This window comes from Scleropages formosus, chromosome 17 (assembly GCF_900964775.1).
Source record: "Scleropages formosus chromosome 17, fSclFor1.1, whole genome shotgun sequence".
Classification (NCBI taxonomy): Eukaryota; Metazoa; Chordata; class Actinopteri; order Osteoglossiformes; family Osteoglossidae; genus Scleropages; species Scleropages formosus.
The window spans coordinates 23,746,327-23,768,846 of NC_041822.1; the positions used below are offsets into that span (position 1 = coordinate 23,746,327).

At 45.1% G+C, this 22,520-nt stretch overlaps 2 protein-coding genes and 1 long non-coding RNA gene across 3 annotated transcripts; 1 reads left to right on the plus strand and 2 right to left on the minus strand.

The window, feature by feature from the left end:
- Window positions 1–2,020: 2,020 nt before the first annotated feature.
- Window positions 2,021–11,411, minus strand: LOC108921956 (serine/threonine-protein phosphatase PP1-gamma catalytic subunit-like). Its single transcript, XM_018731751.2, has 7 exons — window positions 11,192–11,411; window positions 6,111–6,242; window positions 5,470–5,700; window positions 4,855–4,959; window positions 3,916–4,139; window positions 2,814–2,948; window positions 2,021–2,706 (listed from the first exon to the last, which is right to left on the minus strand). Exons 1-7 carry the CDS (start codon window positions 11,244–11,246, stop codon window positions 2,617–2,619), a joined length of 972 nt encoding a protein of 323 aa, XP_018587267.1. The 5' UTR covers window positions 11,247–11,411; the 3' UTR covers window positions 2,021–2,616.
- On the plus strand, window positions 6,578–8,768 carry LOC108921957 (uncharacterized). Its single transcript, XR_001965099.2, has 3 exons — window positions 6,578–6,715; window positions 6,862–7,370; window positions 8,292–8,768. It is a non-coding gene; the product is annotated as an uncharacterized LOC108921957 (long non-coding RNA).
- A 4,489-nt stretch (window positions 11,412–15,900) lies between the features above and the next one.
- On the minus strand, window positions 15,901–16,998 carry LOC108921856 (myosin regulatory light chain 2A, cardiac muscle isoform). Its single transcript, XM_074559725.1, is given in 4 exon segments — window positions 15,901–16,076; window positions 16,179–16,254; window positions 16,659–16,749; window positions 16,991–16,998. Coding segments are annotated over 4 exon segments (351 nt in total).
- Between the last annotated feature and the right edge of the window lie 5,522 nt (window positions 16,999–22,520).

Genomic DNA, 22,520 nt, shown 5'->3' on the forward strand with positions numbered 1-22,520 from the left:
GTGTTCTCACTGAGCAGGTAGTGTGGTGGTTGGAGCTGATACCCTGAATCGGTTCGAATCCCTGCTCCACTACAGTACTCCTGATCAAGCTACTTGCTCTGGATACACACAGTAAAAATGACCCTGCTGCAGATGTGTAAATCGGAGCAAGTAGTGTTTAGGTACAACCCTAAGACTGTAGGCTGCGTTAGATAAAGGTGTCAGATGAATAATGGTTAGTAGCTGAAGACGGACTTCAATTTGCCCATAATAAAAGGGCCGGGAAAAGGGAAAGGGTCCGCACTTGAACAAAGGTCGCAGGTTTGAATCCCGGCTGTAGTACCCTAGAGCAAGGTAATTACCCTAAATTGCTCCAGTAGAACTACCCAGCTGTATAATTGTGTACATAACTAAGTAGCTTAACACTGTAGGCTGCTTTGGAGAAAAGTGTCAGATAAATGAATAAATTAAATCCAGTGCTGATCAGGGACATTTTTATTGATTATGGAACTAGTTAATATTTATCAAGTATTTTACTGCTGTTTTTCATACATTTCATGGAGCCGATTGTAATAGAAGGGGGATATGAGATGAAATGAACATTTAGTCCAAATGTTCTTCTCCAGACTGTGATTTGCAATAATTCACCCATTTATACAACTGATTATTTTTTTAAAACCAGGTAAAAAAAAAAAAAATCATGGTAAGTCCCCTTAGCTCAATGTACTCATGTTGCTGTACTTTAGGGCCAACGACAGCGGCTCTAACCACTGTGTCCCCTGCCGCAGGGTACCGATATACTGTACATTTGGAGGCCTGCCGCGTTCGCATAAGTGTTCTCACAATAAGCTTTTGGTACCTGAAAAGAGAGGAATCAAAAAAAAAAAACAAAAAGGAACCTTTATGTTTCATTGAACAAGTATATAAATGAGTTTGAGAAGTTTACACCATGTGTTTGCAAAACAAAATCAACGGCTCTCAGCATCTCATGGTTATACAAAGGAAATGAGGGTGAAATGAGACAAGAATGTTGAACCTGGGTACCATAGTAAAACCCACGGTGAAATTAGTCTTAAAAATCAAGAGCTAGAGCGAACGGGTCAGAGCCATTATGAAGCCTTCCCGTTCTCTGCAGTTTATGATGGCACTGGATCCACTTAAAAATATTGTTCCATATGTGAATTAATACCCACAATATGAACATAGTGGAATATCTAACCCTTCTCAAAAAAGACAGTCGTCTTATTATTTTTTATTAGCAACAGACAAGAACTGGGTCACAATATAGATACATAATTATGGTCCTGGAAACTTAACTGGATTGATGCACTTATTCTAGTAATAAAGAATCCACTTCAGTTGGGTATTTTGATAACACTGGTCAACGATAATTTTGCCATTTAATGTGTGCCCTCAGCAGACTTTTTCATGCTGAACTCGAAAATAAAATCAGATTTTTTTTATATCAGGCTCATTCCGTTCAATTACATTTTAACCATAGCAGCATATTTATAACAGTCACTGAGAAAAGTGTAGTTATAATTATTATTGCTGTTCTCTCGCGAAGGTAATCAATGGTCCACTTGGTGAACAGTCCACTTGTCGACCCTGAAGAGGTTCGCCTTCCTCCACTGGATGTCAAACTTGGATTTCTGCAAAACTTCTTCGATAAAACAGGAACTAGATTCATGTACTTGAGGAATAAATTAAATTATTAATTTATTTAGCTGATGATTTTTTTATGTGACACAGTTATTTACCCATTTGTACAGCTGGGTTGTTCTACTGGAGCAATTGAGAGTCAACACCTTGCTCAAGGGTAATACAACTGGAGGTGGGATTTGAACCTGCAACCTTTGGGTCCGAATGCCAAATTTCCCCAGATTAGAGCTGCTAGGATTAAGGAAGGTGTATAAAAATGTGGATGACAAACGTGTTTAAATCTCTCCCACTCAAAAACTTGACATTTGATTTACACAACTTCAGTGAATTCTGGAATATCTGGACACCCTTCTGGAAGTTACTAGAAAGTGCTACGGGATCATACCTGTGATATAATGTAACCTTTTGACCCTGAGCCCTTGCTCCAGGTATGTGGACATATTTACCGTTTCCCTCATTTCTGTCTGTATGTTGTTTGGCCCTTTGCTGCGAATAAAGCCAATAAAAAACTGGATAAAATTGCGCGTGACTCAAAAACCTTCTCTGATAGGGAAATTCTGAGCAATATTCGAATTCAGTGTAAAAAGTACTACGGGAGTCGCTGGTTTTTGTTTGCATGACACGGAAAAATTTTTTCCTGCTCCCCAGTGTAGTTTTTAAGGCTGAGAGGCACTCAAATTGGGGAAAAATAGTTGTTTAAAACATGTTTCTGAAATATTCTTTGGACCTCATTGGTTACAAGTGAAACATGTTCTTTGAAATGTGGTAAAACATGGTAACCGGGTGCTCGCTGATCATAGTAAAAGAGTAATTTAATCCGTCGCTCCGCGACGAAGGAAACACAGGAACAGTGGAGTAGGGGTCCTGTCCGTGTGAACAGGTAAGAAACGTGGCTGAAGATGCATTAAAAGTGTGTGAAACCGCGAAAGAAGCAAACGAAACAACGTCGGCGTCGGGCGTCCCGTGTCCACCGCTCTACTTCTTGGGCTGTTTCATGACCATGCTCCGCGGCGGCGTGGCGGGTCGCGTTGCGTTCAGCTTCTTCTTCTCCGCCGGTTTTAAGATCTTTAAAATGACAGGGAGAACTAGAGAGACGTTGACGAGAAACGTCGCCGCCACGAGGCACGAACGGCGAGGGGAAGGACAGTCGTAGACTAAGGTTGTGTCCTCACCTGGAAGGAGCACATGAGGGTCTCGTCCACGCTCATCATGGCGCCCGCGTTGTCAAACTCGCCGCAGTAGTTCGGCGCCGAGAACAGGGTCACGAGCTGCCGCTTGGCGAAGAACTCATAGCCGTCCTCCACCACCTGTAGGACGCGTTCAAAACTTTGTTGATTTCAGCAGAAGTCGGTAACTGGAGCAACGCAGGTCCCTCCATTGACTTCCTGCGTCAAGTCCCACATTCACATCCACACAGACTGAGCTGCATTCAAACCCGTGTCCGAACCCACGCTTAAAGCAATCACATAAACCATATTAGTCATTTACATTTATTTATTTAGCAGATGCTTTTCTCCAAAGTGACTTCCAATGGACTCTGTGTAGTTTTATCAGCCCACACACCTTATTCACCGAGGTGACTTGCACTGCTAGATACTCTACTTACACTGGGTCACTCATCCATACATCAGTGGAACACACACTCTCTCTCTCGCTCACACACTATGGGGGAACCTGAACGGCATGTCTTTGGAGTGTGGGAGGAAACCAGAGCACCCGGAGGAAACCCATGCAGACATGGGGAGAACAAACAAACTTCACGGAGACTGAGCGGGGATCGAACCCATGTCCTGCACCACCCAGGCGCTACTCGTTGTGCCACCATGCACTGTAGTGCAGAAACAGGCACCTGGTTTTCAGGTACATTTCTCGGTTGGCATCTGACTTTGCTTCAGTGGCTGGGAGGGGTGGGGTCAGCAAGAAAGGGGTGGAGTCTGCCAGAGAGGGGTGGGCGGGAAGAAACAGGGAGAGATGGTGACAAAGCAAAGGGGGCAGAAGCAAAGAAAGGAACAGCCACCCCAATTAGAGGGTCGCTGTGTCCTTGTCTGGAACACCCTGTTTTTGGTCTCCTCCCAGCATTCCAGAGACCCTTGGCATTGACCATGGTAGCTATCTTTAGCGCGGTTCCTTCAACCCTGCCAGCTCACTTCAAATGCCTCGCATGTGTTTGGCTGCCATCCGCAGCCCAAAGTGGTTGAGGCACAAGCAGGACAGACGTGGTGGTGGTTTGAGCAGCGTGGTCACGGAGACGCCCAAAACCAACTCAGGTCGCACCTGGTGGGCCCGACAGATGAGGTCCAGGTCGTGCTTGTGGAGGAACTTGGCCACCACCTCAGCCCCGAAGGTGAAGGAGACTCCACGGTCGTTCTCGCCCCAGCCCAGCACGTCCTTGTCCGGGTCCGACCACAGCAGGTCGCACAGCAGGCCCTGGTCCGGCACGTCCGTGGGCCGCATGATCCGCCGGATCTGCTCCATAGACTGGAGGTCCGGAGACAGGCCTGCGGAGGAAAGTAAGCGTTACTGCTGGCCCAAGTGCTTCTGGGAAATTCCTTTAGCTGTGCTGACGACCCGTGTCCCAAGAGTGCGGTTGATCCTCTCCTCCCTACAGCATTCCTCCCCTCTACGGTCATCTTCATCTTATCAAGGCATATTCATGTGACCCCGGCTCTTAAATGCTAAGGATCCAGAAATGGGTCTTTTTTTGAGTGTAACTCCTTTCCGACCGCGTGGCCACTTAGCCAAGAAAAACAAAAAACAAGTTAAAATTAAAGCGTGCCCTATTTTGCAGGGAGGTGGTTGATGGCATTTTTGGCAGATAAGCTCTACTCTGCAAATGAGGCCATCAGAGAAGCCTGGTCTGTGGGACAAGCTGCACTCATGATAAGTTCAAACAAAACAGTTTAAGGACCCTGAACTGGCTTGGTACATCACAAGGGATGCTGGCAATGCTCTAACTCAGGCCAGCATCACCACATCACTACAGCAGGGGTGGGCAGATACTGGTACTCGGACCCGCTCTTCGAGGTGGGACCTTTTTGTTTTCCTCTCCTCAACTGCCATGTGGCTTATCCTAATGGGAACTGTAATTGTTGCTACTCTGTGCCGCATCTATAATTGTGTTGCTGCTCTGTGCTGCATCAGCTTTGCTCAGTGCTCCGTGTCCCCTCGGTGAGAAGAGTAGTCTGTAACCAGTAAAGCGAATTAAACATCTACCTCCGTGGCAGCAGAATATCTTCTCATCCACAATGGCTGCGATTGGGAGGCAGTTGAAGCAGTCTGTGAAGGTCTTCCACAGCTTCACGCTATAACGTCTTCTGCCTGCAAAACACCAACCAACCCCTTATATTGAGGGCAGTAGAATTTGCAAGGAAACGATGCTGGACTTGTTGACCGGGGTGATGATATCTTACTCTTGCAAGGGGTTGCGCTCTTGCCGGGAAATCTATTTACTTCCTGTGCCTTAAGATTGGCAATCAAGAACATCTGGGTATCTTACTCTGTCGAGCAGACTATTTAAATACTCCATGGCCACTAATAACCCAACAACCCAACCCCCTACCAGAGGCCAGTTCAAGTAGAATGAACTAATAACCACTAATGGTTGGGTCCACTAATGAATGGCCACTAATAACCCAACAACCCAACCCCCTACCAGAGGCCAGTTCAAGTAGAATGAACTAATAACCACTAATGGTTGGGTCCACTAATGAATGGCCACTAATAACCCAACAACCCAACCCCCTGCTGCAAGCCAGTTCCAGCAGACTGAAGCTGATAGTATTACTCAGTCACACTGTGGCCGGGGTTCGAGAGCCAGGGTGGACTCACACTCGTCATAGAAGCCGTATATCCTGTTGATGGATGCACACTCGTGGTTCCCCCTCAGCAGAAAGAAGTTCTCGGGGTACTTGATCTTGTAGGCAAGCAGCAGGCAGATGGTCTCCAGAGACTGTTTGCCCCGATCCACGTAGTCACCCAGGAACAGGTAGTTGCTCTCGGGTGGGTAGCCGCCGTATTCGAAGAGCCGCAGGAGGTCGTAGTACTGACCGTGGATGTCACCTGCACAAGTTGATTGAGCATCATAATTAGAAATCATTGACTGAATGCTTTGAAGGTCTTTGAGCATCATTCTGAAGCCCTTCAGTACCACCATCACAACAAAAGATGGTCATTATTCTCCTTCTCTGCCTGGAAGTTTATTGACTTTGTGCCAATATTTTCTGTTTCGCCTTAAACTGTTACTGTGGTAATTACTATATTACACTCCACAAAAGCCAGGTGATTTGTCCCAAGTGGCACAATTTACGGGTGTCAAACTTCTATTGAACTGAAAATAACAACTGCCTTTTATTCAACCTCCTGGTTCCTTCCGAGAGTTCACAGGTGGATATGCAGGCTCACCTGAGACAGACCAGATACCAACAAACCCCTCCTACCAGCAAGCTGTTGTCATGGCAACAGGTACCCACCGCAGATCTTGAGTGGTGCCTCCAGCTCCAGCAGGATGGGCTGACTAAGGAAGATCTCGCGCGACTTCAGGCACAGGCCGCGGATCTCGCCTTCCTGCAGCTGCACGTTCTTCCCGGGCTTCGAACCCCTCACTGAAAGAGATAAGTGGAGCTGCGTTGGCGATAGCATGCGCTATGTGCTCGACATCGACATGCGTGATCATTATATTATCAAAACAATTTTCCATTTACATTTATTCATTTAGCAGACGCTTTTGTCCAAAGCGACATACATCTCAGCAAAAGTACAATTTATGCACTACATTGAGAGAAGGAGACATAGCTTCAGACATGAAAGTCTCAAGCAAACCTAGTTCGTTACCTACCACTTGCTGCACTGAGGTTCATCGATCGAGTAGGTGCATAAAACACAGGATAGACAAATCCCGATAGCGTCTCACTAATTTTTTTTTTTTTTAGATATTATAAGATACACAAATAAGCAAGTAGCTCACTTCATAGCTCACACTGGATGTTTACAGCATCAATTCTGCTTTTTTTCCCCCTCAAAGGTACAACAGAAGGGCTGCTTGCAGAACCTGAAGCAGAGCTTCGTGTTCACAGAGGTACTTCCTCAACCGCTCTGCCACCTGCTTCCCATGTGCGACGCTGCATAAACAGCCTCCCGAAGCCCCAAGAGCTCTCAGTGTGCCGAAAAAGTAGGTTGACGGCGGTGAAAAACGAAGGATTTATTTTATTTTCCTATTTATAGGCCGCAGTGTCCTACTTCGAGCACGACTGACTGACCCCTGATGCTCAGCTCATGAAAGCCTTGGCACTTCCATTCGGCGGAGAGGAAAGGGGAAGAGGGAGAGGTTACGCAGCTCACTGCTCAGAATAAACCCCTATAGGTGGCTGTACTGCAAGTGTCCTGTTCAAATGTGAAAATGTGAAAAGAAATCATCAATTAGCCAGACATTGTATGAAAAGTAGTCGTTCACAATTAAGTTTCCCTCGTTATGTCAAGAAGAGAAGAGCTCCCTATCGCTGCCCAGGTCAACTTCAAGACTTGACGGCTCCACCCAGGAGAGGTCCGAAAGTGAAATTCCGACTGGTTCTCGGTTTTGTGGTGGAATGAGCTCCCTCTGTCCCTCGGAGCTGCTGAAGCCCCCCTGACTTCCAAGAAGGTTCTCAAATCCACCTCCTTCAGAACCACTTCACTCCCTTCTGATCTCCTGACAGCTACATAAATGAATCCAACACCATCTGCTATGATCATAAGTAAGTATATCATAGTAAACATGATCAAAATAATGGTGAACCGTGTTCAGTCCCTGCTAAGCAGATTTATTTTATTACATAGAAATTCAGTCATTATTCTTTCTGCAGGAGCTGCGGAGATGAAATCAGCAGCAGATCTGAAACACAGACTGTTCAGCACATAGAACGAGTCTCTTATGTTGAGAGGTTTTGGGCACCCAACAAATTCATACGACACGTCACACTGACGCGAAAAAAAAATCAGTCCGTTTTCTGACGTGTTGGCAGAGAGGCTGAGCTCTTACTGCATTTACCAGACATCCACACACCAAGCTTCAGGTGTCTGCATTGTACCACAGCTTACCACGGTAAGCCTAAAATTAAGATGAGATAATACCGGGACCTCCTCTGCCGGGTGCAAACAGGAGGTAATGTGAGGGCTGAATGATTAAAAATAAAGTTTTACACCAGCTGCAGGTATGTCGTGTCGCACCCTTCCACCCAGGCCCTGCTTATCCAGCCACCTGAACAGCGGTCAACGGTCAGCCGCCGTTCATCCCGAAATCATAGAGGAGTGCGCTGCAGCTGAAAGGAAAAAATCCAGCCTTTCATTATAGTTACAGCAAAGTTTGAAATATTAGCCCGTGCAGCTCATTTGCATAATTCAGCGTAACAGGAATGTGAAAAATTTTATGTTCCCTTATTGTTGCTGCTCCAAAATTTTCATTTATTTGTGTATTTATGGTCAATCTGTTTGCATAAATATATAAAGGAAATCAAACTATTAGGCTCTGCTACATAAGCAACAAAAATCAATAAGTGAACTCTTGCACTGACTGGAGGCGAAAATTAAATACTGAAATAAGGTATTAATTAATTTCATGTTTTAATTAACTCACCTTTAAATTGTAAATGTAAATAAATCATTTTTTCCCCAAATAGGGAAAGTGCTGCAGACGCTGAGGGCTGCAGCGGAACACCTGGTTCCTACCTGCCCCAGGCGGGCATCTCCTCCAAATGAGCATCACTGCAGGAAGCAGCATCGCTCCAAAGCACCCAGTGTTTCTTTTCTTTTCTTTTTTTTGGAGAAAACATCGCTATGCTTTTTCCCTCCAATTTCCAGGGATCTGCTTCCCTAAGCGATGGGATGATCCTGCAGAGAGTAAATATGCTGTAACTGCTGCTCAGCACTTTCACTGTAATTCTCTACTGCTGATTCACGTCTTTCGCATGGAGCTCAGATGAAGACTTAGAGCCGCTTAAACTCAACTTTTCAACAGCCACGGAAATATATTGTTGTGTCTTTTCCCTCCTCCACTCCAACCAGGCCTAACAGAGCAGCTTCCTGGGGACGTGACCTTTAATTTCACCACGTTTACGGCTGATGCTTCCGAGAGTTTCACATTCAAACTCAACCGACTCATGGCTCACATCTTTTTTTTTTTTTTTAGTTTTGAGGGAGGGAGGACTAACAGACTGTTTCACCTTCTACTTCAGGAAATTCCTCAACACTCAACTCAACATGCAACTCTTTAAAATGTTCTTCTGGGTTCTGGAACTTTCTCATACCTTAGTAGACTCTGGACCTCACCAGATCCCCTGGAAAAGGACATCTGTCAAACACAGGACTGATGGACGATAATCTGCTCAACAATGTCATCCTATCAGCTCCCCGTTAGGCCTCTTTTGAGTCTTCATCGTTAAATCCCCGCTGAGACTCCCTGTTGTTTCTTGCTTTGAGCTTACAGTTCCGCACTTACACCCTTTTACACCAACATAGCTGAATCTCTTCGCCGGATCAGTTCAAGCAGTGCGATCGTCTCCAGGACTCAACAGCCAGGCTCCTCAAGGAACTTCGCCTTCTAACCTTCTGATCAAATGCTCTGTTCCTTAACCACGGTCCGGTCATTTGGCTACCGAGAGAACCACCTGAACTCTTCCCATTTCCTCTAGTTGGCACCAGCGAAGCACATGCTGATTGAGTGGCTTGACACCGACCACCTTCCCATCATCCTGGCTCCTCTCTTCTCACGGTACCTTCCGCCATCATGAACGTCACACTTGACTCCAGGGCTGCTGCATGTTCTGGTAACACTGTCACGAAGACACCAGAGAGTGAGCCGTCACCTTTTGCGACAACAAGTTGAACACAATGGCCAGTCCCACCCTCTCGTACCTTCAGAGGTAATTTTGGGTATGCAAATCACCCTTGTTCTCAGATGACACTATTTCCATCAGACTGCATGGTCACTGCTTTCAATCAGTGCCGTTTAGGGTTCAGTAAATGTTCCTCCAGCTGCTGTACACTCCACCGCTTTAGTGATACTGGCTTTGGACACGAAGACCTTGTTCTGCCAGAGGACACTCAAAGTTCATCTGAGTCCAGACAGGTGGGGAAGAACATGCTGAAGGTGTGATCCCCTGTTGGAGACAAGCAGTCACCTGCCTCACTAGCTGGGATTAGAGCTCCCTGTGCCTTGATGACAGCTCTGTGTCCCCCTCACCCACTCCCGCCATGTCTCTGTGCAAACAGCAATTTATTCTACTTAACATCATGTTTAATGAGCAGTTCTGCCCTGGGAAAAGGCAGCAAAGCGACATCTTCAAAGGTGCAGGTGGTACCAAGATTTGGCGAAAGATCCACTGCAGGATGTTCAGTACAAAGTGGAAACTGCTGCTCCTGAAACTTTGGGAAAGCAGTTGTTTCATATGTATATATATATATGGGGGGTGCGGTGACGCAGCCGGTTTGGCCGGGTCCCGCTCTCTGGCGGGTCTGGGGTTCGAGTCCTGCTTGGGGTGCCTTGCTGGTGTCCTGCCCTAGGTGTGTCCCCTCCCTCTCCAGCTTTGCTGCTACCCTGCGTGGGACAGGCGGTTTCAGACAATGTGTGTGCACACACTGTCTAAATGTGTGTGTGTCACATCCTCGCCCACAACTCAACCGACAACACCTGACTCTGCTCCAGCACCTGGTTAACCGCTCACCCTTTAAAAGACCCTCCTCAGCTCCCATACCCTTGCGGAATCTCGTCAGGGACGACCGCCCTTCCTTGTGACTCCTTGCTCATAGGCATCTCCGGCTCTCAGTTCACGTTCTCCGGTTTTGACCCCTAGCTTTGTTTCTCGACCACGTCCACGGATCTTCGTTTCAACTCCGATCGCCGTTCGACCGACTCTCCTGACCTCGCCCGTGGATTCCCGCTCTGACCCCGACCGCCGATCGACCGACCCTCCACCTGTCCCCGTTATTTATTTACATAAATGGGTATAAAGACATGCATAATAGATATTTGTAGGATAATTCATATTCCACTATACTGAACAGTAGAGCACACATACAGGACACGGATGAACCGCTAACAGGACAAAAATAGTGGGAACTGCACAAAGTCACATTGCAGAAACCTTTATAAGTCATTTGGAGCCAACATTTAATTTAATTTCTGGTGTCAGTGTGGCAAGAATCCAAGCCTGATCATATTTCTGTGACACTACTACAGAGAAATATTTAGTATTTTCTATATAGAGACAGTAAATTTAACAGGTTTAATCACCAACTGTACGGCCAACAAACAGGTCGGAAAAAAGCGCTTTAAACCAGTTCTATGAACGGGGCTGTAAGAGACGGTGCGGGACACCGAATTATTGATCAGTGTGATCAATGTGACCCTCATAAATAAAAGGTAAAGGAAGTAAAGGACATGAAGGACTTTTTACCACTGGAACAGCGGACACAAGCCGTTAGAAAGGGTTAAAGAACAGATGCTGAGGACGACGACGACGATGATGATGATGATGATGATGATGATGATGATGATCGGTCGCCCGGCTTCGGCGCTCACCTTCCAAAAGGCGCTGAATGACACTGTCGATGTTGAGCTTGTCCACGTCCGCCATGGTTCTGTCCACAAAGAGCAGCTGGACCGTGGACGTGAGAAATGTCCAAGTTGGACAAGCCAAGCGGCCTCCGAGTCACAAGTCAAGTGTCCCTTCCGCGGGTGTCCGCTGCGCTCGCGCTCTTCGGACGAGTCCTCGCTCGTTGGGGAGCCGCTCCCTGGCGCACCGGCGTCGGATCGCGAGCAGCGCGCGCGCGGCGCGCGGACTGCAGCCAGGAGGAGCCCTCTGTCAGATACCCCCCCCCACCCCAGGCCCCACCCCCACCCCCACCCCTTCTGTTGAACACTCCTTCTGCACGATACTTGTCTTGGGTGCTTCTTATGCTCCGTCTTTCCTTAACATACTTCTGTTGAAAACTTATTATTGTTATTCTGCACAATTCTATTGGATACTTTTTTGTTCTTCACACTTCTATTGGATACTTCTGTTGGAAACTTATTATTCTGCACAATTCTATTGGATACTTTTTGTTCTTCACACTTCTATTGGATACTTCTATTGGACACTTATTATTCTGTACACTTCTATTGGATGCTTCTGTTGGATACTTTTTATTCTTCACACTTCTATTGCATACTTCTGTTGGATACTTCTTATTCTATCCACTTCTATTGGATATTTCTATTGGATACTTATTATTCTGTAGGTTTCTATTGGATACTCCCATTTCATTCTTCTTCAGGACTCTTCTGTTGGATATTTTGTTATACTGGACACTTGGGAACTTTGCTCTGTTGCCCCCCTTTCACACACCACCCAACTTGGGTTTTCAGAGTGAAGCTGATTTTTTTTTGAACCAGCTGGAAATCATTTAGTATGATCCTGTTGTTGCTGTTTGAACAGGAACCATGAGGGGGGGGTGAGGATTAGACCTGGGTCTCACTTCATGGACACACACACACACACACACCTCGGCCAAGGGTGCATTACACTGTAATTCTACCAACGACTCAAGCCGGAGAGCCTAGAACTACAGCTAAATAACACTTTACTGTCATACATTTCACAAACACATTTTTTCACATGACATTTTTTATATTTAAATATTTTCTACCCCCTTCCCAAACACTGGAGGGGAGGGGGGGCCTCACAGCATGAAATAACCTCATCTGAGCTCTCGGGGGGCCTGCTTTTCAGGTTGGTTTTTTATTTTTATTTTTTAAAAGTTCTCTCATGGGTCTCGGAATAAAGACCCGAGAACGCTGCTAACAGCTGGACTGTAGAACCCTGATTGTAAACCGATCGTCCTCAGAAAGATCCATCAGGAAGACATCAGAATCCTGCTGGTTCCCTTCTATTGGATGGACCTTGGAGTACTAGGGTGTGGTCAGGTACTCAGATGTCTGTCTGTTCAAAGTACCTTTCACTGAATGACCTTTTTCACCAAGTGCAACAGATAAGTGTCAAGATGCAAATTAGGGTTATTATTTATTATTTCTTATTTATTGTCCTTTTTCGGACAACTGATGCTTATAGTAATACAAAGAACAGCCTGAAATATTCAAATGTGTGCAGTTAGGACAACTTGCAGATGTGCTGCACTGTCAAGATTCTACATCATATACTAAGCATATGATATTTTATATATGAATATGTATTGTACATCTGGATGCTGTAAGCAAGAGCTTGAAAACACAAGAAAAACAATCACGTTAATGGTAATTCGCTGAAATAATACTGCACGTTACATGAAGAGATTATCCAGATTGCTCCTGTCAGGTTGAAAGAATAATTCCAATTACTCAGTCATTCTAGAGAGTGGAAGCTGCTCCTTTCATAAATATTAGTATTTTCCAGCTCTAACTTCATGTTTATAACACACTCAGTCCCTGAAAAGGGTGTATTAACTCTTGAGTCACTCATGTGCTTTGTCCTATGGATGGGAAGCCTGAATTTATGATATTAATATATAATAATTAATATTATATTTATTAATAGGTGTCTATTTGCAATGCATTGCAAATAGACACCTATTAATAAACATGATATTAATTTTGCCTAATAATATTAATATTATATCAATATTATTAGGCATTGCAAATAGACACCTAACACATATCTGAATAAATAAATGAATTCCAGAAATACATACATTCGTAAATATGTTTAAATGTGTGTTTTTTTTTTCAAATACACAAGTCATTTAGCAAGTAACACACACCGTCCTTGACAGTAACAAAGACTGAATTAGTTAGAATTGCGCTGGAAAAGAAACATATGGAATTTTTATGTGATTCATGCAAATAGTGAACGTCAAAAGGATGAAATATTCTTTCTGTTCCACTGATGGGTCCCTTTATATCCACTATTTACTGTCATTCTATACTTTAAACCTTGGTTACTGCAGGCCCCGGTAACGCGATTTTACATCAAAATACAGTAGAGCTGAGTAAGTTATTGAGCGCATCTTCGTTTTACCCTTCCTACTTTCGTATCACCATTAAATGAGGATGAATCGGTGTATTCGGAATGCAGTCTATCGTGGCCCAGATTTTTGGGAAAAGTGTGAAATGGTGAAGCTGGCCTAGGAACCCAGAAAAAGAGGTTATTACATTAATCAGCCAAAAATACATCCGGTTCAAACTGGTTGCGTTAAATGCTATTTGTGTACTTGCATGTGTTATGAGCGATGACTTATATGAAACAAAGATGAACACATGGGAGATCTTCCAGGCGGTTGCAGTTGAGATGGGTCAGTATGATAATAATATTTTAAATGCTAAAACTGATCCAAAATTAACATTCTTAAAAAATTTTTGTAGTATATAGACCTGACAGTTTTGGAAAATTACGGGGACTGATTACAAAATATTAATACCGAACAAATAAAAATATGAGTGTCTATATAACCCGAATTTTTGAAGCTTTAAAACATTGTCCAATGTTGCCATCTATTGTTGGAAAACTGTGAGACCCCTCTGCTGGAACTCTTCTCCTTATCCTTCCGCTTCAGATCACTTATTGCTGAGTTTTGGACAATATTTCCAAATGATTGAGTTTCAACATATATGCTTAGACACCGTAGATTGTACAGATGGCACATTTTTGTTTTTAGTAATATTAAATGAGTTTTCATTTTAATGTAATTGGAAGTTCAAAATAAATGTAATAATAATGTAATGATAATAATTCTTTCTGAACCGCTTGTCCCATACGGGGTCGTGGGGAACCGGAGCCTACCCGGCAACACAGGACGTAAGGCCGGAGGGGGAGGGGACACACCCAGGACGGGACGCCAGTCTGTCGCAAGGCACCCCAAGCAGGACTTGAACCCAGGCCCACTGGAGAGCAGGACCTGGTCCAACCCACTGCACCGCTGTGCCCCACTACTTTTTTACATTTACATGTATTCAATTAGCAGACGCTTTTCTCCAAAGCGACGAACATCTCATAGAAAATACAATGTGTTCATTCCATTAGCAGAAAGAGACATTTAGATGCACACGTGTGATTCTTAACTACAGTTAGTTATTTTCTTTCCACCATATGAACAATGTTCATCACACGAGTAGCTGCATAAAACTTTATCAGAATATCGACGATTCTTGATCACCTTCCTAGTAAATTTTTTTTTTTTTTTTGGAGATACATATAACCTTTTACGGGGGGCGTTGTGGTGCAGCTGGTTGGGTCGGGTCCTGCTCTCTGGTGGGTCTGGGGTTCGAATCCCGCTTGGGGCGCCTTGCGACGGACTGGCGTCCCGTCCTGGGTGTGTCCCCTCCCCCTTCAGCCTTACGCCCTGTGTTGCCGGGTTAGGCTCCGGTTCCCCGCGACCCCGTATGGGACAAGCGGTTCAGACAATGTATAATCATTTACGTTACATTACGGCTGTGTAAAGGTTTATCCAGGCACGATCTCAAAGCTATGGTGCATGAACATTTACACCTTACATGAATTTAAGAGATGATGGGCGAAGTGAGTCTAGAAGAGGTGAGTTTTCAGACCCTTTTGAAATGCGGACAGAGATTCAGCAGTTCTGAGGGAGAGGGGGAGGTCATTCCACCACAACGGAGCCAGAACCAAGAATCTAAGTTTTTTATAATAGCTTCACCTGTGGCTTTAATGGAACATTAACCAATGAGTAAATGGAGGGATGTCAGTGGTACGAACTTCAATGACAATAACTTAGGAGTAAAAGTGACTTTGGAGTGACACTGGACACGTGGGCTTCAGTGTTCGGCCCCTAACATTCCTTACAACACGACAGAAAATGATATGCAAATTAGATGCAAACCAGTTCCCTACAGACAAAAACGTCACCTTGTTTAAATTACAGGCACTCTGAGCTTCATTTGGGTATATATTTGCCTTCACACACACACACACACACACACACACACACACACACACACACACGAGGCTTCCACCAATGTCAAATACATCATTTTAATAATATTGACCAAATCCATAAAGCAATTAGAGGGGAGGAAAGTGAACAAAAAAGGAGGTCACCAGCAGGGTCTGTTGACAAAATACACAAGTGATTTATGGCACAACCTAAAATGTGCTGAAAAAAGCATCAAATATTAACGTTCTAAATCAACACACAGATGAGCTCATAACACTCCTTGACACACAGTATGTGTTTCACACCCAGGTTTGGATCAAGGGTGGAGCATCTCCAATCCTGTATGGACTGAAGCCCATTGAAATCTCACAGGGGCCCCATAGAGACCCCATAGAGACCCCATTCGAACCCGGGACGCAGACACCCGGCCCCCCCACCTTTGAGCTTTTCCCCAAACATGGTGAGGAACACAGCGAAGCTGACTGGTCCAGGAACTTCCTTCAGCATCTCGTCGATCTCTTCCTGCTTCATTTTCAGGCGGCCTGCGGTGCGAGGGAGGGCATGGCATCAGCTCCCGCAGAGCAACGGGAAGCAAAAGACTCCCTGCCGGTGCATTTTGGGAGAGGGCAGAGCGATGAACATACCCAGCGCTGCGAAGGTGTCCCTTGGGTCCTCTTTCCCGATGAATCCATCGCAGTTTTAGTCCATGACGGTGGAGGCCTGGAGAAACGAGAAGAAAGTTCCAGTCTGAATCCAAACATCCAGGAGCTGTTGTATGAGAGTTGCACCAAGAGGCAGCAGGTGGGATCATGCTTACAGCCATTGCTTTGCCACATATGGAGATGGGTTCGAATCCCACCTCCTGCTCTAGTACCCTCTTACGCTGGACGCTGATGAAAGCACTTATCCGAAACACATCAGTGTTTTGTGCAAAGTAAGTTGTTTACTGCACAGTCAGTGCTGTCCTCTCCTTGTGTCTATTATCCCAATTAATTAATTAACAATTAATTAATAATACTATTAAGGCAGGCAAAACCAGACACTGATGGACGGGCAAACATGTGGACAGACAGACAGAGAAACAAAGAAACATAACGAGACGACAGATGGACATGTGGACGCACCTCCTTGAGCTCCTGGATCTGTTCCTGCTTGAACATGGAGAAGATGTTGGAGTCGGGCCTCTCAGTTCTCCTCTTGGCCTTTTTTGGGGGGCTGCGAGAGTCAAGGTAAAAGGCATGGTAAAGGGCAAAGTGTCTTCAACACAGCAGAGACAGAGCCCTTTCCTGGTGTAAATAAAGAGCTCCATGTATGGACTGAGACGCTCCTCCCCCAACCCCCTGGAAGAACTACGAACCCGTGTCCATCCTTCCCAAGCCGAACTGGACCACACACACTTCCGATTCATGTCCAACACGGACTTGTGAGCAGGGAGAACGAAGGCAGAACCGCTCACATTTGCATATTCGCAGCATATGCACAACAGCTGTAGTTCTGCTCACACGTCAGACCAATGCGTCCTCATTTAAATATTATAATGAGGGTGGTGTGCAAATGGGACCCAGTTTGAGGACACTTGAGGTTTTAGTACAAAGCAGGTAAAGGAGCTGGTTATAATGGGGGGTACCTACTAGTGTAGTGGTTACAGCTGCTTGCTGGGGACCCAGGGGGCACAGGTTTGAATCCCATCTGTAGTATCGTTGAGCAAGGTAGCTACCATAAAACTGCTCCAGGAAAGTTACTCTGCTGTATAAAGGGGTAAATAACTGTAAGTTGCTTTGAAGAAAAATATCGAATGAACGTCAATGGACTTTAGATGTTCGACTCAAACACGCATTTTTAATTATTTAATTAATCTTTATGAAGTACTATGCAAAAGTTTTAAGCACTTGGTTGGGGTAAAAAGCTGATTTTTTTTAAATTAAACTTTATTTGACAAAGTTATCAATAAAATACACAACCAAAAACAAACATCAAAAAATCCACAGTCAAACGAACCCAAAACCATTTTCCTACAGTTGGTCAACAAAATTACTAAACAGCCATTACATAAAATACATTATGAAGACAGTGACAGAGTCTTTCCCATAACAATCCCCCTTCCCGGCTTCAAAAAATATATAACTGACCCATGTCTTCCCCACACCAACATACCCACAAAAGGACTGTCCCCCAACAGCAGCTCAACCCAAGTCATCATGTCAAATACACGCATCCTTCAAAACACATAAAATACTTCTAAATTGCAGTATAAAACTTTATCATACCCCTAAAACCAGACCAATAAAGACAAAGCAGACATACACACGATTAGTCATTAATATAAAAGACTAAAAGTGCACAAAATGACCTAATAAAACCAGGCCATTAAAATCTGTAAATAAAATGCTGTACAAATAAAACCCACGCAAATTAAAAGAATCAGTTAGTTAAAAGTGTAAAAAGAGTAAAAAGCTGTTAAGTGAGAATGCTTCTTCTAAAAATAATGCTTTTAATTAATAAACTTCCTAGAAAGCTTAGTAACCACCCATCGTCAACAACTGCCTGTCCCGAGCCGGGTTGCGGCGGGTTTGGCCGGGTCCTGCTCTCTGGCGGGTCTGGGGTTCGAGTCCCACTTGGGGTGCCTTGCGATGGACTGGCGTCCCATCCTGGGTGTGTCCCCTCCCCCTCCAGCCTTGCACCCTGTGTTGCCAGGTTAGGCTCCAGTTCCTGTGGCCTGTGACCCTGCTCTGGACAAGTGGCTTCAGACAATGTGTGTGTACACAGCTGGGTAATTTTTACTGTCTTCTTGGCATAGCGCGCACAAGTTTCCTGGAAAAAAGTGTGTAAGAAATGAGTAAATGATGAAGGGACAAATAAAATGATTAATAGTAACTTAATCCACGTGGGACTATCGTGCTGTGCACCACGTGCCTCTGCGCGCGCCGCCACACCAGTCCCACGTGCGTCCCGCCCACGCACGCGCCGCGCACCCGCGTCCAGCTGGAGACCACCCACGGCGCCATGGCCGCCCGTTCATTTCCTCGGCGGCCACTAGATGGCGCTCGGACACACAGATTTTACATTAATGCGCGTCAAGTGTGTTTGATTCTCGGTTCTCGGAGGATCAATCAATACTTCAGAATCCATCAGGGAGACAATCATTTCGAAATATTCCAGGAAATATGCAGTGGGTCATTATTCCCAAGCATTAGCGCTTTGGAGGGAAGCGGAACGCGGTTTAATAAAGTAAATCGATGGCTGCATCACAACATTAAATGGCAAAACCATTAAGAGAGAAGTTTTCAGAGCGCTTTTGCCCCAGAGCAGTTCTCATGTGTGACTTCACATGAACATCTACCGTTTGTTCACCTTACTTCACCACGCTGCGCGCCTCCACCGTCTCTCCTGCGCTGGGGATGAGAATGGCTGCAGTTTTACCGTGGTACTCAGACGCATTTACATTACACACAGAAGGGTGTGTGTTGAGGCCTTGTACCTCCTCCGCTGCACATACACGTTTGCGCCGGAGATGCTGCAGCTACCGGCTAAAATAAGTGTATAAGAGTGATAATTCCCTAAATTCAGTTATTTCTGTTCTGTGTTTGGAGCAGAAATGCAGGATATCGGAACATGTATGAATCACGTATGAATATATATGCACTGTTAAAGACGCCTTTCATTATTGTGAGCGAGTGGCGTCCCCTGCATCACCAGAAAACAAAGGATAACCTTCATATTACATATAAGCATGATTTTAATTGTAATATTACTGCGAGCACTGAAACCCAGGGAAATTTTAAAACGCACTCTATTCTATATGTCTTTTATGCCATATATTCTATTGATTCTTCTAATATGTGTTACAAAGGAGAAGAAAGAACTGTTTTTTTCCAGGCGTTTTCGTCATGTATGTTTACGTTGACATTGTGTGCATATTTTATACCTGCAATGTGAAATTTCCTCGACTCGTTTAAAATCCGAAGCCTTCCGGATGCTGGTGAAAACATGTCAGGCTGTTATTCCCGAAAAAGCAGAAACTGGCAGCTCTAGCAGTGGTTCATTACAAAAGCCTCATGTGAGAGCAGGACAGGACAGGATTGGGTCTACTTGGATTCTGCTCGCTACCTGTACCCTGTTTACCTTGGCCGGGTGATGTCTGCGGGGGGCCCGATGAAAGTTCTGTGTGTCTTTCTGGTCCTCAACACACCTGAGCTCCAACATCACATGGTGTAGCTAACACAACCAATAGGCTACCACTATGATTTAGCACGTTTTTTACACCGGTACCTTGTTTGTGTACCCGTGTCGGTGATTGGAAAACCCAGCATATGAACATATGATCAGCAGGTGGTGCGGTGTGGTGGTTAGACCTTTCATCAGAAGAAGGGCCCATGTCTGATTTGCCACTGCTGCAGGAGGACCCTTGATCAAGGCATTTACCCTAAATTACTCCGGTTAAAAAAAAATGACCCTGCTGTACCAATGGGTGAATGAGCGCAAGCACCGTAGCTTGGTGTTCAACTCTAACGTTACAAGTCACTTCAGATAAAGGAATAAATGAACAATAATGTACAAATGACCACTTCTGCACATGCAGTGACTGGAGAAGGGAACCCCAGAGCATCAAGAGCGCCAGAACCAGAAGCAGCTAGAACCAGAAGCGAGTTCCTAGAGGTGCACAGCATTCAGGCACTCCTTTCACTGCTGATGCAAAAATAATAAAATATCTTCTTTGCTGGAAAACAAGGAACAAGACACCCCAGACAGGCACAAACTTTCATGTTGATGGTACTAATGGGGGAATAATAAGGGAAACGGAATATGAGCCCTAATATGAGTGGGAGTCTCTTATATGAAGCTCTCGCATTATTGTGCGCTGTAATTCCATGTATGCACGAGACTGGCACAGGAAACACATAAAGTTGCCTTTTATACACCAGCACTGATTTAAATTTCAAATTTGCAATGAATCATTGCCAAATAAGAAATGTTATTACTTTCTTATAAGACTCATGCATTTTATTCCCACCCTAAAGCAACAAATAAAAAGTAATAAAACTGAAACTTTTAATAAGTACCTTTTAGATTCCCCTTAGGTGTTTTGCTTAGCAAGAAAATATCAATATTTCTGCCTAAAGATTGCCTTGATTTAAATTTTGTTTAACTTGCCTTTACTTGCAAGAAGAATAATGACTTGTGTGTGATTATTGTTATTATTCATACTCTTCAGTGACAGTTGATAATATTGTACCTCAAAAAGCAAATTAATTTCTGCTTCGTTGAAACTCAGCTGCCAAATATACATTTCCCCCCCACAGTCGGCTGTGATCATTTTTTTTTATTTTTTATTTGAACGCAAAGGAAAATGTAAAAAAAACTGATGACTTATTTACATACTTATGTACTTTTATTTGTGGCGCTTCCGAGCGGAGTCTTTGATGTGCTTTTAATGTGTTTTCGTTTGATTTTATTTCATTTTGGAGTGGACTAAACTGAAACTTGTCCAATATCACTGAAAGACACGGGCATGATGGCGGTAAAATGGGAAATTCACAAAGATTTTTAATTTTTTTTTATTTATTTCTTTTGAAAAAGAGGTTCCACCTGTGAGAAAATGCTGCATCCATCGTGAATCCGAAGAGACGCTTCTCGAGAGCCGCCGTCCGCCCGCAGTCCCACCCGTTCCCACGCGGAACAAGGTGAAAAAGGCGGTAAAACGGACGCGAGGGGGCGGGAAACGCGTCCTGGGCTCCTGGAACCCGGGATCGCGGCGCCGGGCGGTGGGGAAACAAATAAAAGCGGGAATAAAACATAACGAGCAGAGGCTATAAATTGTGAAAGAAAGCGGCAGCGGCCTAATTAATTAGAGGGGGAAAATAAAAGTACCGTAGTAAAAGCGCTCGAGTCGAGGAGAGCGGCGGGCCGCTGCGCTGCGCTGCGCCTTTGTGGCTCGAGGAAGCGCGAGGAGAAAGAAAGAGTGTGTGTTTCGCTCATTGCGTGTCATCGATCGCGGGCGGACCGAGCGGCACCTGCCCATCCGACACACCCGCATATGCAGGCAGTTGGAAAAAAATACCTCCATTTACTCGCTTCACTGCAGATGTGGCTCCATGGAATAACTAGGGCTGAACACAGCGGAGTCGCACTGTGGTACAGAGCAGGGTAAAGCCCGGCACTTTACCCTGTCCTTACGGAGCATGAGAACAGAGAAGGAGCTCAGACTCCGCAAAGGTTCATCTGCGACATTGTTTTAAATTCCATGCGTGGTTTCCTCTTTTGCATGTTGATCATATTGATTGGAAGTATCGATAACCTGGTGACTTATATAGTTATATACAGTTATAGGGACCATATGCGCCGGCGGCGTACAGCATAGATAATAATAGTGGGTATCTTTACAAAACTCTGTGATTTGAAATATCTAATCTTTAGCATGTCTTAATAATAATAATAATAATAATAATAATAATAATAATGAAGGCGAAATGTCGTATAAACTGTGGGGGGGGGCTCTGTACAGATGTGGTCAGCTGTCCGAGGCCCGTTTTTGGACCCGGTCATCTCCTGGAGCCCCGCCGATCCCCATCATCTCATCTGCACCCAAACGCCTCGCGCCTGCTGGTCCAGACGTTTCTGTTCCGCGCCCTTTTGTGTCATGCAAAGATCGCGCTGTTTTGGAAAGGTGGCCCCCAGTTGTGTGTGTGTGTGTGTGTGTGTGTGACCAGGGGCTGGTGGGGCACGTCGCTCTGCGCGTTCCCAGCCGATCCGTGCCGTTCCGAGCCCCGCAGCAGCTCATCCCCAGCCAGGGGGTCGGCACGTGCAGGTAGCCCCCTCCCCGTGTGATATATATCCTCCAGTGGATTCCCAGCGAAACTTCTCGCTCCCTCCACCAACGTGTAACACACACACACACACACAGATCCCGCGCCGGCTGGCCGATCGCCCTCTTCACTCTCTCTCTCTCGCTCTCTCTCTCTCTCTCTCCCCCATTTCCAGGCGCGATC

What these genes read in the sequence shown, in the direction of transcription:
- LOC108921956 (XM_018731751.2), bottom strand. Translation starts at nt 11,246, where the DNA reads ATGGCGGACGTGGACAAGCTCAACATCGACAGTGTCATTCAGCGCCTT. An exon ending in ATACGGCTTCTATGACGAGT is followed by an intron (nt 4,960 to 5,469) that starts GTGAGTCCACCC and finishes GGTGTTTTGCAG; the next exon opens with GCAGAAGACGTTATAGCGTG. An exon ending in GATATTCTGCTGCCACGGAG is followed by an intron (nt 4,140 to 4,854) that starts GTAGATGTTTAA and finishes TTTCCTCCGCAG; the next exon opens with GCCTGTCTCCGGACCTCCAG.